The 17493-nt window shown below is 44.7% G+C and overlaps 2 protein-coding genes and 1 non-coding gene across 3 annotated transcripts; all 3 read right to left on the minus strand.

Annotated features, from left to right (window-relative positions):
* Positions 1–296: 296 nt before the first annotated feature.
* TOMM20 (translocase of outer mitochondrial membrane 20) lies at positions 297–8392 on the minus strand. Its single transcript, XM_058019881.1, has 5 exons — positions 8209–8392; positions 3037–3083; positions 2241–2322; positions 1812–1954; positions 297–705 (listed from the first exon to the last, which is right to left on the minus strand). Exons 1-5 carry the CDS (start codon positions 8330–8332, stop codon positions 661–663), a joined length of 441 nt encoding a protein of 146 aa, XP_057875864.1. The 5' UTR covers positions 8333–8392; the 3' UTR covers positions 297–660.
* Positions 7245–7379, minus strand: LOC131082173 (small nucleolar RNA SNORA14). Its single transcript, XR_009114329.1, has one exon. It is a non-coding gene; the product is annotated as a small nucleolar RNA SNORA14 (small nucleolar RNA).
* Positions 8393–9232: 840 nt separating the features above from the next.
* RBM34 (RNA binding motif protein 34) lies at positions 9233–16577 on the minus strand. The gene is made up of 10 exons (XM_058020328.1): positions 16392–16577; positions 16109–16251; positions 14793–15012; positions 14161–14220; positions 13562–13605; positions 12972–13055; positions 12691–12754; positions 12541–12583; positions 11223–11341; positions 9233–9614 (listed from the first exon to the last, which is right to left on the minus strand). The coding sequence occupies exons 1-10, from the start codon at positions 16575–16577 to the stop codon at positions 9303–9305; spliced, it is 1275 nt and encodes a 424-aa protein (XP_057876311.1). The 3' UTR covers positions 9233–9302.
* Between the last annotated feature and the right edge of the window lie 916 nt (positions 16578–17493).

Consider the following 17493-nt stretch of genomic DNA (forward strand, 5'->3'; position numbering starts at 1 on the left):
TTTGAACTGACCACTTTACATGTTTTTGTTCCTGACAGAAACGGATTTGTCATTCTTTGTGCAGCCAGTCATCTCTTACCATTGTGATCTGCATGTCCTTCTAAGGTGATCTGTTACTGTTTAAATGATCATATATTTATTTTCTCAGGAAATTGCACAAAGTTTTAAACTTAATTAAAAGTATTGGAAGACCAGCCATAACATTAAAAATAAATTTTAATGTTGTCATTTTTAGATCATTTGCTCTGACACCCAAATATTCTGAATTTTAAAGTAGTACTATAGGGACACACAAGTGCAGATAAATCTTTATTGCCATAACTTTGTTTTTTCAAAAATGAGCATTGGGTTTTTTATAGGTCGTAGTTTTATGTCTGTATATGTACAACATTACAACTGCATCTTTTAATAATAATGAAGTTAGTGATACTTTGATAACTCAACACAGTGTATTTATAAAATGAATTCTTATCAAAATACACTTTTCACTGGGATAATAAATAAAATCCTGCGAAACCCACCTACACAAAGTTAATTTTAACTCTGGTAGAACCCGATGTGGTACACAGTCCATTAACTACTATGTTTGCCCCTTTATCCCCCTACTGATGCTCATCTTCTGGGGTAAGAAAACCTTTTTCCCCCCGTTGTGGTGTGACCTCATTCAACATCATCTTCAGCCAAGCACTGTGCATTTACAATTCTCTGTAAGAAGGAGAAAAACTCATTCACAATTACATAAAATTGACAGTAGGCAACTGATTATCAAGCAATGTAATTTTACACTGAACATTAAGCAGTGTAATTACTGAACAAACTGATTAAAGTTAAAAATGGCAATCTATTTGAATAAAGTTTTGAAGTCAGTTCCACAGAAATTACAAACAGTGCAATACCTAACAAAGTCAGATAAACAATATTCTGTCAACCTCAAGTGATGACCTCTGTGTGGTTTCTGGCACTGTTCTCTTAGGAAACATTTTTGTTCAATCCTTTTCCCAACTCTAACATCTTGCATACCTGACACTTTCCAGTGTTACCACTGGGTATATGGACCTTTACCTGAAATGTAACCATGCCTGAGCTGTAAGAAGAGCCAAGAGATACCCAGCACTGAGTCTCTGCTTTATGTCAGGTAACACTGTTAGGGAGTCCCCTTGTACTTCCAGGAACATAAAACATACCATTTATTTCACAACTGACTCACCTGCAAGCACATTAACAACATCACCCACTCTGTATTCAGACTGAAACAGGAGGGTATTTTATACACAGAGCTACTAATGCTTTTATCATCAGGGAAACACCCAAGCCTCCAGAATTGTCATGGGTTCTGGTGCTAGTTAATATCTTGTGTCTAAAGCTGTCCCCAGGAGCAACAGATTCATTTTTATGAACTTCCATAGCATTTACACACACTTGTAGAAATGTAAATTTTAAAAAAAACCTCTCAAGACCCAGTGCAATAAAGTTACTGTTTTTCCAATCCTGCCAACCTGTATTTGGGAAACACTGGATCCACTTATAGTACCAGAGCTGTGGTCAGATGCCTCTGCTTCAAGAGCTTAGCATACCCTATACACAAGAGAAATTTTGTATTTCTATTTTATCCTGGTTGCTACTAATGCTACATGATGATTTTCATATTCACTTTTTAACATCTAAGGTGAAAAACAGCGCTTCTTTTAATCTAACTGAACATATTAAAAAACCAACAGATTACAAAACCTGATACTCAAAACTAATACAGTGGATAAAGTAAGTATTTAAATTTTTTTCCAAACCAGACCAACAGGGAATGCTTCACATACCTGGCTTATTGTAGGGAGCTTAGTTAGAAGCATTTGAAACACTGGTGGTGGAAGTGTCTGCTGTAGAACTTGTAGTAGCTGCTGCGGCTGCCCACACACAGCAATGGCATTGGTCAAGTGATCAACACCCTTTTCATATTCACCTGTATGACAAATCGCAATGTTTTGAAATCACCCATCTTCCACACTGTAACACATTTACACAAAACATCCACTAAGAGTGGGTTAAATTACGGTGAATCAACCCACATGAAGCTCTTCTCCTTCCCTGATGGACTTTCTGAACACATAAGGTTAGAAACAAATATGCAGATTTTCTTAGATGAATTTGACTCCCCAGAATTTCTTGGCGTATAAAAATCATCTTCTAACAAAGGTAGAGAAAAATTATTTTACAACTTACCCTTTGGAGAAAAAAAATATTATTACCTTGAGCTAGTAATTCCTCTCCAAGCTGAATCTCCTCAAGGAAAAACTTCTGAACTGCTTCAGCATCTTTCAGATCAGGCAACTATAAACACACAATAAAATTAAATCAGCCCTTAAACACCAGCTAATAAAAACTTAGCAGAAAATATTCTCAACTGAAATTAAACATGTACACAATCCTATTGTTACACTGACACTGGCAAAAAAAAACAAGTGTCACTACTAAGTTAAATATACTCAGAATGGTTTTGAAAATCAGACTCAGGTCTTATAACACTACATCACAAATCTGTAGACAGACAGCCTGAAATATCTCTTCTCAGTTTATTAAGTACATCATTTAGAAGCAAATATAAATTCTGAGGTGTATTATGTTTATAACAACCATATTTCATGAAATTGTTTAAGAGAAATCTTCTATTTTCTTTCTGGATCCATTGGTAATAATGAAAAGGAAATAAAATACTCATTGCAAAACAACCTATCAAGTTCAGTTATAAGTGTATCCCATCAGTAATTTTATGTCTGAAAAGTCCTTGTTCATATTACAAAGAGAGAAAACACCATCAAATCACACAGTGTATGTTGTACTTTGTTATATAACTCCTCTATCTGACACAAAAAAGAAACAACCATACAATTATTTCTGAATATTAAAAAAACCTAAAGACTGCATATTTGTAGGACTTTGTAATCCTGCAAATTTGTTTGTAAAAGAAATCCTTACGTAAATCTTACAAATAATACAAGTGAAACAACTTTCAAAATAGCCCTGCATTACTGAACACAGCATTACCTTGGAAAGTCCTGCTCTCTCTTTGGCAAGCTTCTGTTTCTTCCTTCCTATAAGAATAAAAACATCTTTTATTTACAATTTGCAATTAAAAAGCCCTTCAGCTTACAGTCTGAAACCATGAACAAATCAAAGTCCCTTTCCAAAGAAGAAACTGTTAATGGATTCCAAATATTGAAGATTGAGCAGAAGACTGCAACCCACTCAGTACAACACAGCATCATTCAGAGGTCTAACGAGGGCTGGCAGCAGCAGCAGCCCAAAATGGCAGCTCTTCTCCTGAGGGCTACAGCAAACAGCAAGCACAAATCCTGAACTGCAGGCACACAGGAGCAAAGAGAATCAGAGTAACAGAGCAATTATCCACATGGCTTTAACAATGAGCCACACAAGAACTGTCGGGAAGTCACGCTATCTAGCTTTGAACTGCACCACCAAGGAAGGGGAACTTCAGCAGGCCACAGCAGATACACACAGGGCACCTCCTCAGCTACTTTATAGCAAAGACTTGGCAACTAGTTAATAAGTGGCAGCATCTCACCATCCCTCAGCAAGAGCAATACTACAGCATGCACTTCTGAAACCTGAGGAAAGCAAACATTTACAGATGGAAGAAACATTTACAGATTTAACTGCCTACATAAAGGCAAAAAGTTGGTCCGCTACATGAAGTTGTACCACTTCAGCAAAATTAATGTAACTAAAATTAAAGTTGCTTTTAAAGCAGCTAGACAGGTATAAAAAGATATCTTTATAGTAGCAGTTCTCCATACAAGAAAGAATAATTATACTAATTATACTGCCAATTTCCTTGGAATAATCATTTATGTAAATCTTCAGTTCATCAACTGAAATAGTCACACCACTAAAACCTCTGAATAAAGCCTGGGGTTAAGCTGTCCTTCCACTCTTTGTCCTCAGCGTGTGCTCTGAAAACTCCTACACTTAGGAAGAACAACTGTCACACAGCCCTGATTTTTCTTTTGATACAATTTTACAAGCTGGAAATACTTCCAAATATGATCAGCAGTTTTACATGGTAATTAAAAATTTTCCCTTGTCCACATGGTGAAGACAGTCAGGAATACTATTCCCTGGTACAGTGACAACCTACCATGTGGCATTTACTGACAAGCTGTGTTCTTTGCAGAAAGGGAGTTCACATTCTAACTAGATGGAACACCCTTTTACCTTAATACACCATCTTAATAACACTTAGCACCTAGATTTCTACAACTAACCGACCTGTGTATGTTAATTTATACTATAGATGGAAAAACGTGTTGGACAGAACTGTAGTCTACTACAATTTTATAATTTTGGAGGGTTGCAATAGTAAAGAATTGCTCCTGAAAGTTAGTGCTTCAATTAGCTCACTCCAACTTTTCAGAAGCATTAATTTGCAGAAAACTTTAGCTTGCACTACCAGGCAAACAAGTTTTGATCATAGATAAAATTGTAAAGATTAAATTTTTTAAAAAAATAATATTTGATATTATTTACTATCCAAACAAGCCACATTGCAGCTGTACTGCATTCAGCAAAAACACCAAAAAGAAATACAGAGAGTAACAGCTTAACATGTGTACATCATTTTGAGGAGAAAATTGTGTTTTCTTGGCATGACTATGATACCTTCTTCTTAAAATGTGACAAAAATTCACCAGGTTAAGCATTCTGAAACAAAGAACAAAACAAAAGACATGCTGGTCACTGGAACTAATGAAAGCTTTTGACCACTGATCACACAGATTTGAAATCATATACTTTAACCTGAAAATAGTGAAGGAATACAAAGAATCACCAAGATTTTAAAACTGAAAAATGATCTACCAAACCCTTCAAGCCTGACTACTATGGAACTTTGTTTTCCTCTTTTTAATACTTTTTTTACAGGCTCTTAAAAAGTTCACTAGCTAAAACAATTAAAAAACCCAAGTAACTCTAAAGGATATTTCTGAATTCTTCCCATAGTGGTTGAGAAGAATTACTAGTTTCAAAGTATCTTTGAAATAACAACCAAAAGTTACATTTATAGTATGACAAGCAAAAGAGCAATGGCTTTGAGAGGTAAAAAACCTCAAAAAGCAAACAAACTAACCAACCCTCCCAAGTTTGTTTTTTCTCAGGGACCTTCATGAAAATGAAACACTTCCTTCTATTCTAAGGAGATAATCACATTTTGGAAAGGGAAAGGCAATCTTTTGGAGTCAGCGAATCTTTATTACCACAGAAACGCAGTGCATGCATCCAAAGCACAAAGCTGAAGTGCAGCTGTCACAGTGCAGGCACAGCTCTTGTCCAGGGTACAAGTTCCACACGAGAACCAGTGGATGACCTGTCCTGCTGGCACGGGATGCAAGGGCCCCTGAGCAGCCCCAGCAGCTTCCCAACCAGTGCCACAAAGGAGCAGAAAACCCAAAAAGCCATCTGCATTTTCAGCTCCCATCTACCTACTGCCCTCTCCTCTCACCCTGCTGCCCAGGCAGAAATTCTGGCTGTCTCTGAACAAAAACATGTGTGTCTGTATTTTAAAGCAGAGCACTGCTGTATTATTCATTCAAGAAAACAAACAGTAAACATACCTGAACTATTTTATTAATGAAATACAGCCTGGGAAGCTCAGCAGCTACAGATGTTTATAGCATTGCTATCTTTTGGTCCCAAGACTAAATAGGTACATGCCCCCCACACTAGCAACAACAAGACCTAAAAAGCCACCCAAGAAAAAAGTCCACACACAAAACCTGCTAGGTAAGATTAAAACATGTGAAAAATCAAAGACCAGTAGTTCTATACACTTTCCAGAAATTTCCAAGAAATCTTTTCCCAGAAACCTAAATCTGGCCTCCTCATTTTTATGACAGGCCTTTGCAGTGCAAACTTTGGCCCAAACCCAGCACCCAGAGATGGCAAAAAACCCAACTGGTTCTTTGTTTGTCAGCACATGCTTGACAAAACACAATGGGCAATCCACTGACACGTGGGGTCTCTTGTCCTTCCCAAATTCCGGTGACTCTGCATCACAGAGGCTGAAAAAGGATCTTACCCTAAGGAGGTTACTGGAAAGGATGTGCTGCAAAGGTGGTTTCTCCAGCTTTCCATCCCACACCCCCAGTACTGCACAGCACATGGAGCATCTTTACACGAAGAACTGCAGCTGGCTGTGCACTGAACCTGTCCTGGCCAAGTACTCTACAGCCCAAGCCTTGCTGGCTCCCAACAGTAAAATGCTGTAATACCCTGATCCCTGGCACCACTGCTGAAGCATCCATACTAAATTATCTGTTACACTACCAAAACCAACCAAAACAAATTAACTAAAGCCTTACAACTACATGCAGACCAGTGCATCACATGCAAGGACTGTAACTCCTGCAATGAAGCCCCCCAAATGACAACTGTGACCCCCTACCAAACCAAAATGCATTTGTTTTCCACTTCAAAGTTAATGTCAATTCTTAATCAGAGCAGTTCTAAGGTTTATTCAGAACATGACTGGAGAGAGGCTCAGATTATGGAAACCTGGAATCCAAAACCACTTTTTGGTGCCTCTGCAATAACCTTACATAATTCAGTGCTTCTCCTGCTGCACATCTGGCATCATAAAAAACCCCATGGCTGATGATCTTGCTGGAAATCGAGTTTGCTTGTGCAAACCAAGCACATACCAGTTAACTGCACTCCAATTTCCCAATTAATGACTTGCACTGCAGGGAAAAAAGGACTTGGAACACACACACACACACACAAGAGGTATGTGCCCAAAATCCTACACACAGGAGCAAGGGCTTGAAGCTGAAATGTTTGACAGACATAATGTGCTGTGGAGGAAGCCTTGGAAAGCAGAATTAATGCACCACTAAGTGACAACAGTGGCCAGGCAAATCCAATCCATGAAGGCAGAACCAAAGCTGGTAAACTACATTTTAATGCCATCAGGTAAATACTCGTTTTTAACCAGTCTGGTTATTGACTTTTCCATCCATAAAACTGCTGATCACATCGTGTTTACTTGCCAGGAAAATTTACCTTAATGATAACTTCTTATCTTCAGATTAGTTACCAAAGGAATAATATACATATTACCCTGACAGAAATAACTCAGTACAAAAAGCATCACCTTACTGCTCATGATTCATTTGTGTTCCTTCAGTACTCATGCCTACAACTGCATTTAAAACCCTCACTGATTATTAGAAGGTTTAAATAAATGTTGAAGATGTGAAATAATGAAGAGCCATGGGAGAAGAGCTCTACATCTTGGATTAATCAACAGTTTTCTCTGGCATTCATTCTTATCCTGGAAGCCAATGGCAGGGCTGCCAGGAGGGTTTAGAATGCAGCTGATGAAATACCTGAGAGCTGCCACCGACCCCCTCCTCACCAGGGCAACTTCACTGTAAGAGATCACACTCTTACCTGCTCGTGTTCCAAACACAAAAAAGATTTTAAAAAGTGGTAAATGTGGTGCCTACAATAGCACTGCTGGGCCTACAGGAGAGCAAGACTGGACAAGAAAAAAGGCGGGGGGAGGTGAATTGGAACCAAGCATGGATGGAATCCAGAGGCTCCCCAACACCCACAGCAAACGCTCTCCGAAGGGATGACCCTGCCTAGGACCTCCTGAGCGAAAGGAGGCTGCAGTGAGCTGGGGTCAGTCTCTGCTGCCATGCCTGCAGCGAGAGGAGCAGAGCAAACGCCCTAAAGCTGAGACATGGGGACTGAGATGAGACAATAGAAATAATCTCCGGCACCGTGCGGGTGGGCGGGCATGGCTGCGCCGGGAGGTGCTGGAGCCCCGATCCCCGCGGCTGCTCCAGAGGGACGGGCCGTGTGTGTGTGTGTGTGTGTGTGAGGGGCCGGGCGGTGCTGCAGTGCAGTGCTGGCCGGATGGCCGGTGGGGACTGGAAGGCATCTCCGCCAGCGCAGGCGGTGCTGTGAGCCCGTGTCCCGGTGCCGGTTCGGGACGCGAGAGGCCGCGGGGCCTGGGCGGGGGGGGCGGGGGTCCGGCCGGGCCCGGGGGCGGCGCTGCGGCCGCAGCACGTGCGGCGTTCCCGCGGCCCGGCCGGGCGGGAGAGCGAGCGCAGAGCCGGGGGAGCGCGGGGGGGAGCGCGCGGCGGCGGGAACGGACGGCACGGGAGCAAAGGGGAGGGGGCGCCCCGGGACACTCACGCTCCCGCAGCCGGTTCTTGAAATTGGGGTCGCTCCGCCTCTTGCGGTCGAAGTAGATGCAGTATCCGATGAAGAGCGCCCCGCAGAGCCCCGCGGCGATGGCGCTGGTCCTGCCCACCATCATGGCGCTGCCGCCGCCCCCGCGCCGCTCCCGCCGCGCGGCCCGCGCCGAGCTCCGCAGGCACCTTGGGGCGAGCGGGCACGGCCAAAGGACCCCTCCTCGCTTCCGCTCACGTCATCAGCCCGCGGCGGCCCAGGGCGCCTCCCGCAGTGCCTGCGCCGAGGCCGGGGCGCATGCGCGGGAGGAGGGCGTGGCCGAGCGCCGTGAGGGGCCGGGGGCGGGAAACGGGATCCCGGGAGAGAGCCCTGGGATCATCGCGTCCGGCCCCTGACCCAACATCACCCGGTTAGCTAGACCATGGCACTCAGTGCCATGGCCAGGCTTCCCTTGGACACCTCCAGGGATGGTGACTCCGTCCCCGCCATGCCCTGGCCAGCCCATCCCGCTGTCTCATCGCCCCTTCTGTGAAGAAATTTCCCCTGATGTCCAAACTAAACCTCCCCTGGAACAGCTCGAGGCTACGTCCTCTCATCCCGTCCCTTGCTGCACGGGAGAAGAGACCGGCCCCCACCTGGCTACAGCCTCCTTGCAGGTGGCTGCAGTGATAAGGCCATCCCTGAGCTTCCTTTGCTCCAGGCTAAAGTCCCCAGCTCCCCCAGCTGCTCCTTACAGCACTTGTGCTCCCAGACCCTACACCAGCTCCACTGCCCTTCTCTGCACCCCAAATCAAGGCAACGATTTCTATTTCATCACAGACCCCGTCTGAATGTGAGTCAGGTTTTTCTACAGCCATTGTGGGTAATCCTACACAACTTCAAAAAAAAGAATTCACAGTTAGCCTCTGCAGCAAGACCTCAGCGGGAGACAGATTCCTGGAACAGGGATAAAATCATGCAGCACCTCCTGCTGCCTTCTAGGAGAAGCCAAATGCCCCTGAGCAAACACCACAAAGGACAACAGCTGTATTAGCAAACAAAATTTATAACACTCTCACATATAAAAAACACTCTCATATACATCCATCTTCATAACACTAGTCAGCATTTTTTCTGGATTTTTTTTTCTCAAAGGATGGTTTGTTTTTCCCAGCTTTACTCCTAGGAGTAGTTTTTAGTCTTTTTGGTTTTGTGCTCTTCTTTAACGGGTTTGCTTTTTCACCAACAAAAGAATCGTTAGAGAAGCTCTTTTCTTTTTTCCTCTTCTTATCAGCTCTGTCCTTGGGAGCACGAGACTGGTCTGGACCTTTCTGTTCTTTCTTTTTGTCCGTCACGCGCTGCACTCGTATCTTTCTTCCCATCAGAACAGAGTTGTTGAGTTTCAGAGCAAGATGTACAGCATCTGTGTTCTACAAAAGCAGATAACCCCTTTAAAAGCAGCTTTACTTCCAGCTGAGTGCTTTCCAACAAAGAGTTACCTGTCTTTAAAACTGGTAAGCAGGATTTTACAGCACAGAGCACTCCCACCACTCTATTTAGGGAATTACACGACATCTCCACTCGGGAACACCAGCACCCCCACAGAGCCCCCACACTGAGGCACAGAGACTGGAAAACAGGCTGTGAAACTGCCTACAATGAAACACCAACGTCTGAGGCAGAGAGAGACAGGGAAAAATAGGGAAAAAAGGCATTGGACTGCAGGAAATGATCTAAGGGAAAATGAGGCTGGGAGACTGGCATGAGGAAGGAAGTCAGATTGAATCCAAAGTGGAGAGCTGGTATGCAAACCAGCTGCAGGAAAGAAGTCCACTCACATTTTGACACACAAGAAATGGGAGAACGTTGAAGTTATACCAAACTAACTCATCTGTCCCTGTGTTCAGTCTTTATCCAGTGTGTACAACACCTTAAATATTGTGTTTTGTATCTGCTTCCACAGAACTGGTCTTTCAAGCTGCTTCCACCTTACACAACAACGCTACCATTTCACTTCCTACCTACACACACACAGACCTCAAAGAACTGCTGAAATGAAAATAAAAACGCTCCAAGGGCAGACCCCAATGCAGGTTTTGAAGAGCTCCCTGTGCCCTGGAGCATGTACCTCAAAGGCCCACACGAACCCCAGGGGCTCACACACACGTAACCCAGGGGTCACACACGCACCCCAGGGGCTCACAGAGGTAACCCAAAGGCTCACACAGGTAACCCAGGGGTCACACACGAACCCCAGGGGCTCACACAGGTAACCCAGGGGCTCACACACGTGCCCCTAAAGGCTCACACAGGTAACCCAAAGGCTCACACAGGTAACCCAGGGGCTCACACACACGTGCCCCAAAGGCTCACACACACGTGCACCTAAAGGCTCACACACACTTCTCAAAGGCTCACACATGTAACCCAAAGGCTCACACACACGTGCCCCAAAGGCTCACACACGTAACCCAAAGGCTCACACACACGTGCCCCAGGGGCTCACAGACAGGCACCCCAAAGGCTCACACACACACCTCAAAGGCTCACACACACACCTCAAAGGCTCACACACGTGCCCCAAAGGCTCACACACATGTGCCCCAGGGGCTCACACACGCACCCCCAGGGGCTCACAGACAGGCACCCCAAAGGCTCACACACACACCTCAAAGGCTCACACACGCAACCCAAAGGCTCACACACGCAACCCAAAGGCTCACACACGCAACCCAAAGGCTCACACACGCAACCCAAAGGCTCACACGTAACCCAAAGGCTCACACACACGTGCCCCAGGGGCTCACACACGCGCACCCCAAAGGCTCACAGACACACCTCAAAGGCTCACACACGTAACCCAAAGGCTCACACACACGTGCCCCAGGGGCTCACAGACAGGCACCCCAAAGGCTCACAGACACACCTCAAAGGCTCACACACGTAACCCAAAGGCTCACACACACGTGCCCCAGGGGCTCACACACGTACACCCAGGGGCTCACAGACAGGCACCCCAAAGGCTCCCACACACGTACCTCAAAGAGGACGTAGCCGAAGCCTTTCCCCAGGCCCGTTGTCCTGTCCCTCACCACTCGCACTCCCACGACGTCTCCGCAGTCCTGGAAGTGCTCCCGCACGGCGTCATCGCGGATGTCTGCGGGCAACACAACGGAACAGAGGCCTCTTCAGGGAGACACACAGCCTTGGAAGCCTGGCCCACACCCAGGTATTTCACATTTACCCACTCAGGGAGACAAACAATACAGAATAAGGAGAGGTAGACAAATATCAGTGGTTCAGAAAAACCCCAGCAAGCCGACAATGCAGACATTATGAAGGGCTATTTGCTCTGACAGTTACTGCTTCTCCAGCTCTGAAGAGTACAATGTAAATCACAAACAACTAAGGCAAACACTGAAATAGATTTTTCAAATTAGTTCATTTATGCTTGGAACACAGCAGAAATTAAGAATTCTGCTATACATTTTTGTAGCTCCTCCTTATGCCAGAATTTCTTTCTAAGAATTAATGCTGATGATAATGAGCTTGAGCTGGCAGTTCTTCAACTCTTCATTGACTGAGCCATGAATTTGAGCTGAATGGGGAAGAAGGGATTTGCAGTTTCCAACCACAGCTGCTATGCAATTATTCTGATAATGGCTGGGTGTATGAGCCTTTTTCCATCTCACGCCTAAGCAGACAAATGTATGTGCCATCACAAAAATACAGGTTATTTTCTCTTTTTGTATGGGTATGCTTCATGGAATCCCCTGACATAGACATAAACATCTCTCTGCTGAGGTTGAACCTGAACTCAACTGTACAGGTTTAACTACAGCAATGGGAATCTCGACATGCTGAGAAAGGTCCAAACTGCTGAAGTAATTTCAGAGCATAGCAAATCACAGAATATATTCTCAGCTGAAACTGCCCCACAAGGATCATCAAGTCTCACTTTTAGCCCTGCCTGGACAGAATCACTCAGCCTGCAGTTCACAGAAAGCACCAAAAGGAGAAGCCATCACTGTCCATCACTTGGAATTGGTTCACCAACAGATACTGGTAACCCTTGAACAGTTTAGAGAGCCATGGCCTATGCAACTTAGTCATATTTATTTAAAAAACACAAAGCAACAACAAGAACTAAAAGCACTTGCAGTGCTGCCTACAATAAAGGAAACAAGGTGCAGAACTGGACAGAAACTTATAACCTCTTCAGGTGTTCCAATTAACAAATAAAAATTACCTCCAGCAAAAGGTATTTATCCACCTAATACCAAGAAATAAAAAGCCTAATGTCAACCATTCCATAAATGCAAATTAATGATGCATAGCAGTCCATTTCAGGCTTACCATATGAAAGATTTCCCAAGAATACAGATCGTTTACTGTCGTGCTGAAGGAAACAAGAGAGAGAGGACAGTAAGTTATTTGTTACAGAAAACAATGAAAACCCCACAACCAAACCAGAAAAGGGAATTTCTAGCCAAACATGTTACTTACTGAACTGGTCTTAGATGCAGTGTCAACTCTGATGTGAAATCCACTAGCAATTTCTGTTCCATTCCTTTTGTGGTCAAAAACAAAAGGTTTTAAAAATGAAATAAATATTACTTAATTGACAATGTCACTGCATAGCAGTATTCCAAATGCAAAGTTACTTTTAAGTTTGAACAACATTTTATTCTGATTCAAGCAAAAGAGGGGAGGTTGTTTAAATTTAGCTATAAATCTATGTGAACTAACATCTTTAACAGGGTATGAGGAACAAAACTGAGACTTACTCCTTCAGAGCCTCCTGGGCATCACATTCTTCCTTAAAGACCACGTAAGCATTGACAGACTTTGCATTGGGGTGCACCTTATGCCTGGAACAGGAAAAGGACCCGTTACTGCTGAAATCCTGCTGATGCTGTGCAGTGCACAGGCACTTCTTGCTGAACACATTCATGCCTCTGCTTGTTCTGGCACACTAACAACTTCATTTCCCTTGCAGGTCAAGCTACCCCTGTACAGGCAAGGGAGTCCCACTGTTGTTTAGCTCTTATATGCACCCCACATCTTGTTTAGCTCTTATATGCACCCTGAGCAAGCTTCCTCAGCCCATAAACACATCCAAAGAAATTAAAGACTTTTAGCATCTTCCTCCTTCCTAAAGTATAAGAAATGCAACCTCAGGTAACAAATTACAAGTATACATGGCATACAATTCTTTATAACTCGTTGAGAAAACTTAATACACACAAAGGTAATGACAAAAGACAAAGAAACACAAAATACATAAAAAAGACCTAATACAGACAAACTTTTAACTACCAACACTTAAACATTGTTTAGGACTTGAAAAATACAGAAAAGTCACAAGGGAACCTACTTGATTGCTGCTACCTTTTTGGATACAGTATCTTCTGCAGGAATCTTAAAGATAAAAAGACTTGAGTTAGGTGGGCCTAGTGTTAACCTATCACAAAGAGTTTTCCCTAAGACAAAGATGAATTCAAGCAGGGGCCACCCAAAGCAACACAGCCAGTACAGTGAGCAAATGACAGAAGTGGCTGGATCTAGAGATGGTCTAAAAAGCCCACAGAGTTAAAGAGCTTGCCTTGACTTTGTCTGACATGTTTCTTGAGTTCTAAGAGGGTTACTGTCAACTATTTTAGTGAGTACCCTGATTTACAGTAATGTGTCTTTGCTGTATGATTTAAAAACAGGTGAGCAATGCCTCAGCCAAACCAGCAATAACGAAGGCATTGCACCTTCAGAGAACAAAGATCTGATCCTGGATCAGCTGCTGCTACAGGAAAAGTGCATCTATGGTGCCCCTGGGGTAACATCTCCAAGGCTTCTTTTAATAGCAAAACCCACATGCCCCAAACCACTTCTGAATTAATGAGGGTACAAGCCTTACAAATACTACAGCCTTTCAACATCAACAAATAATTTTGTTATATAACACTAAAGAGAGAAACATACCAGGGACCGGAAGCGAACAGATTGGATTGGTCCATACTTCTTAAAGAGAGATGTCAGTACCTAAACAGATGATATTGCAAACACTCAGTACACTTTTCAAACTGGTAATGAGAATTATTTTTTAGTACTTATAGGTAATACTGTTCTTACACTGTTTTCCTTTTACTTATAGGAGGTCCCTTAACGGGCTACTAACAAAATGCAAGTAATTTGTAACTGTTTCTGCGGGTTTTGTGGCACCTTCTTCTACAGATTGCCAAAATGGAAGTCGTGCCTTTTACTATGGAAGTATAAATTTAGCATGCTTTATGTAACAATCTGAAGCACTGTTTGCAGATAAAATTAGAACCAGAGTAACTTCGTAAATGCAGTTCTCATTTATTCAGTCATTTTTTCATTGACAAGGAACTGACCAATTCTACTCAGGAAAGAGTTGCTGTATCCACTGCTGCAGGAACTCCAGGAAACCAGAGATTGTCTCTAATGGGTTCTAAGAACAAGCACCATTTCCTACATTCCCAAAAGCAGTTCCAATCACAAGTGTGTGTGACTTCCAGGTGGAAACATCCCCTCAAACTGAGGACTGCTGCAACTCCTTTCATTCCTTTAGCAGACAGAACCCACCCACGTACCTGAACAGTGCAGCTGACAGGCAAGTTTCCAACAAACACCGTTCTTCTCTCTGCTGTTTTATCAGCCACCTGTTTTCTCTTTTGCTGTTTTGCAGTAGCATCTGTGGCTGAATTAACAACACTTTTGGTGATGGCTTGAGAAGCCTTTTTCTTTTGCTTCACTTTGCTCTGAAACAATTTTTGATCCTCCTCTTCATCTGCCTGCTTCAAAGCATTCTCCCTGACCAGAAATGAACAGGCAGGTTACAACTGATGGGAAAAAACCAGGGGATTTGGGGTGAAAGAACGGAAGCCTCCATGATACTTTAAATTACATTTGAGAGCATTATGTTCAACTCCAAAATTTCAAACATTACTTTGTTTATTCTGCATTAAAAAATGTATCTGACTATTCAGTAACATGAAAAACTATTTGCTGGCCCCAGGAGACTGCATTCACTATTTACCAGTACTTCACGATTAAACAATTTGACAGCCTTTAAAATTGAAGGGAAAAAAATAATCTTTGCATTATGTTGGAACTTAGAAGAGATTTAGTCATTTTCATTATGCAGGAGACTCAGAACAAACCCCTGGAATACTGCCATGCACTAACAAGTCTCGCTCTATCCAAACCTGCCAGAGAGCAGGAACAAGGGGCAGATCTGAAGGAGCCTCTGGAAGGCTGCAGACACAAACACAGCAAACAGGTTCCATGGGCCCAGGGACAGGATGAGGGGTGAGCCTTGTGCTACAGTCAAGTTCCCTTCATTATCCGAAGTGCATCGTAGAGTGAGCAGTTTCCAGCCTGCTCTGAAGCACCTCGCCTCAGGTTTCTAAGAGAACAGACAGAGTGACAGAGAGGTTCTGTGTCACTGCAAAGGCCCAGAGGACACGGACAGCTCTGTGCCTGGCACCTCGCTCCTGCTGGAGCCACCTCTGCTGGATAAAGCCAAGGACAGCCAGAGAGCATCTCCCCGAGCCAGAGAGAACTAACTAGATCCATGTGTCTCCATCTCCAGCCACTGGACCTGATGGCTTTCTAGCAGGGCATCTGCACTTCACACACCTAGCGTTTCAAGAAGCTGCACTACCTTCTTCCTTCAGGGGAAAACCAAAGAAAACCTGCACAATCTTAAAAATAGTCTTAAACACCAAGCTGAAGTTGAGTAGTAGACGAGAAGCTGCACTACCTTCCTCCTTCAGGGGAAAACTACAGAAAATATGCACAACACCAAGCTGAAGATGAGTAGTAGACGAGAACTTCGTTGTTTCATCGAACTCCTATTAAAATTAATGTAGATGCTTTAATTTTACTATAAAATGGTGTCACTCACCTCTGTGACAGTTTTTTCTCTGCCTCTGAACGTTCCTTTTTTCTGGCTTTCTTTGCTTTTACCGGAGGCTCTTCTATGTTGGATAAGCTCTGGTCTTCTGACACTTTCTCCCCTTCTTCTGCACGCTTCCTTTTCTTCTTTCCCTTTAAAGAAAAGGTAAGAGAAACAGACTTGAAGGACAAAATTCCAAGAACGCCCTGAAGTTACTTCGCACACTACAACTTATTCGGAGCGCCGCTGCCCGAAGCCCCCGCAGCTGGGCTCACGCAGCCCCGGCACTCACCGCCGGCACAGCCACCAGCACCGGCGGCGCGGCGGAGCTGAAGAGGCGAGCGAGGGGCGCGGCGGGGGCGGCGGCCGCGCCGAGGCTGCCCGACACCTGCCCCACCACGTACGGCTCCTCCCGCCCCTCCTGGCCCTCGGCCGCCGCTCGCTGCCGCGGCGCAGCGCCGCCCCGGCGGGCCCGCATGGCGGGCACCGAGCGCGGCGGGAACGGGAGCGGGGCCGGGCTGGGCCGCGTCACTTCCGATGCGCGGGGCCGGGAGGGGCTCCCGGAGCGCCCCCGCTCCCGCCTGCCCGCCCCCTGCACAGGGGCACCCGGGAACATCCGGCATCGGGAGCAGATGGACACGGTCTGAGGCTGGCCCAGGGGAGGCTGAGGTTGAACATGAGGAGGAATTTCTTCACAGAAAGGATGATTAGATATCGGAATGGATTGCCAGGGAGGTGGTGGAGTCACCATGCCTGGGTTTAAGGAAAGACTGGACGTGGTCCTTAGTACCACGCCTGGTTGACGTGGAGGTGTTTGGTCGTAGATTGGACTTGATCTCAGAGGTGTCTTCCAAGCTAAATGATTCAGTCAGGAGAGGCTGTCTCACTGATTTCCCACCACCCTCAGTTCCAAGGGGAGCTGAAGCAAACCTGACAGCACTTTGGCTGTCTCATTACACGTTTGATGCACTTTTTGAGCTGCCACTGTAAGCAGCTCTGTTGGAATCATCATCCATCATCCATCTGAAGGCTAAACAAGCATCCCAGCTGTTGAAAAGGAGAGAAGTCTTGGGGTCGACACATGCACCATCATCCCTGCCTTGCCTGCTGGATGCCAGGAAAGGTAGTGACCCTCATGGATAGGCTCAGCCCAAGAGAATACACAAATCCTTGAAAAGGGGCAGGTGGCTTTTCCAATCTGCTTTCACACAGAAGAGCAGCACTGTAGTGACACAGGAGGGGCAGAACAGGCTCAACCATCATCCAGTACATTTCAGAGACTTGTGACCACTGAAACTTGGCAAGAGACATACAGGAGGCATACAGCCTCCAGGAACTCTGCCTGAGAGAAAGTTCAATCCCTGTGCCAACAGGAAAATTCCACAGTGTGATGG

This window comes from Melospiza georgiana, chromosome 3 (genome assembly GCF_028018845.1).
Source record: "Melospiza georgiana isolate bMelGeo1 chromosome 3, bMelGeo1.pri, whole genome shotgun sequence".
Classification (NCBI taxonomy): Eukaryota; Metazoa; Chordata; class Aves; order Passeriformes; family Passerellidae; genus Melospiza; species Melospiza georgiana.

Excerpts from the sequence above, each read along its gene's own strand:
- TOMM20 (XM_058019881.1), bottom strand. The coding sequence starts at position 8,332 with ATGATGGTGGGCAGGACCAGCGCCATCGCCGCGGGGCTCTGCGGGGCG. Across the intron at positions 3,084-8,208 it reads CAAGAACCGGCTGCGGGAGC|GAAGGAAGAAACAGAAGCTT; the intron begins GTGAGTGTCCCG and ends TTATTCTTATAG. Across the intron at positions 706-1,811 it reads AGCTCCCTACAATAAGCCAG|AGAATTGTAAATGCACAGTG; the intron begins GTATGTGAAGCA and ends TCCTTCTTACAG.
- RBM34 (XM_058020328.1), bottom strand. The coding sequence starts at position 16,577 with ATGCGGGCCCGCCGGGGCGGCGCTGCGCCGCGGCAGCGAGCGGCGGCC. Across the intron at positions 12,755-12,971 it reads GCCCAGGAGGCTCTGAAGGA|GAATGGAACAGAAATTGCTA; the intron begins GTAAGTCTCAGT and ends TGACCACAAAAG. Across the intron at positions 9,615-11,222 it reads TCGGCTACGTCCTCTTTGAG|AACACAGATGCTGTACATCT; the intron begins GTACGTGTGTGG and ends CTGCTTTTGTAG.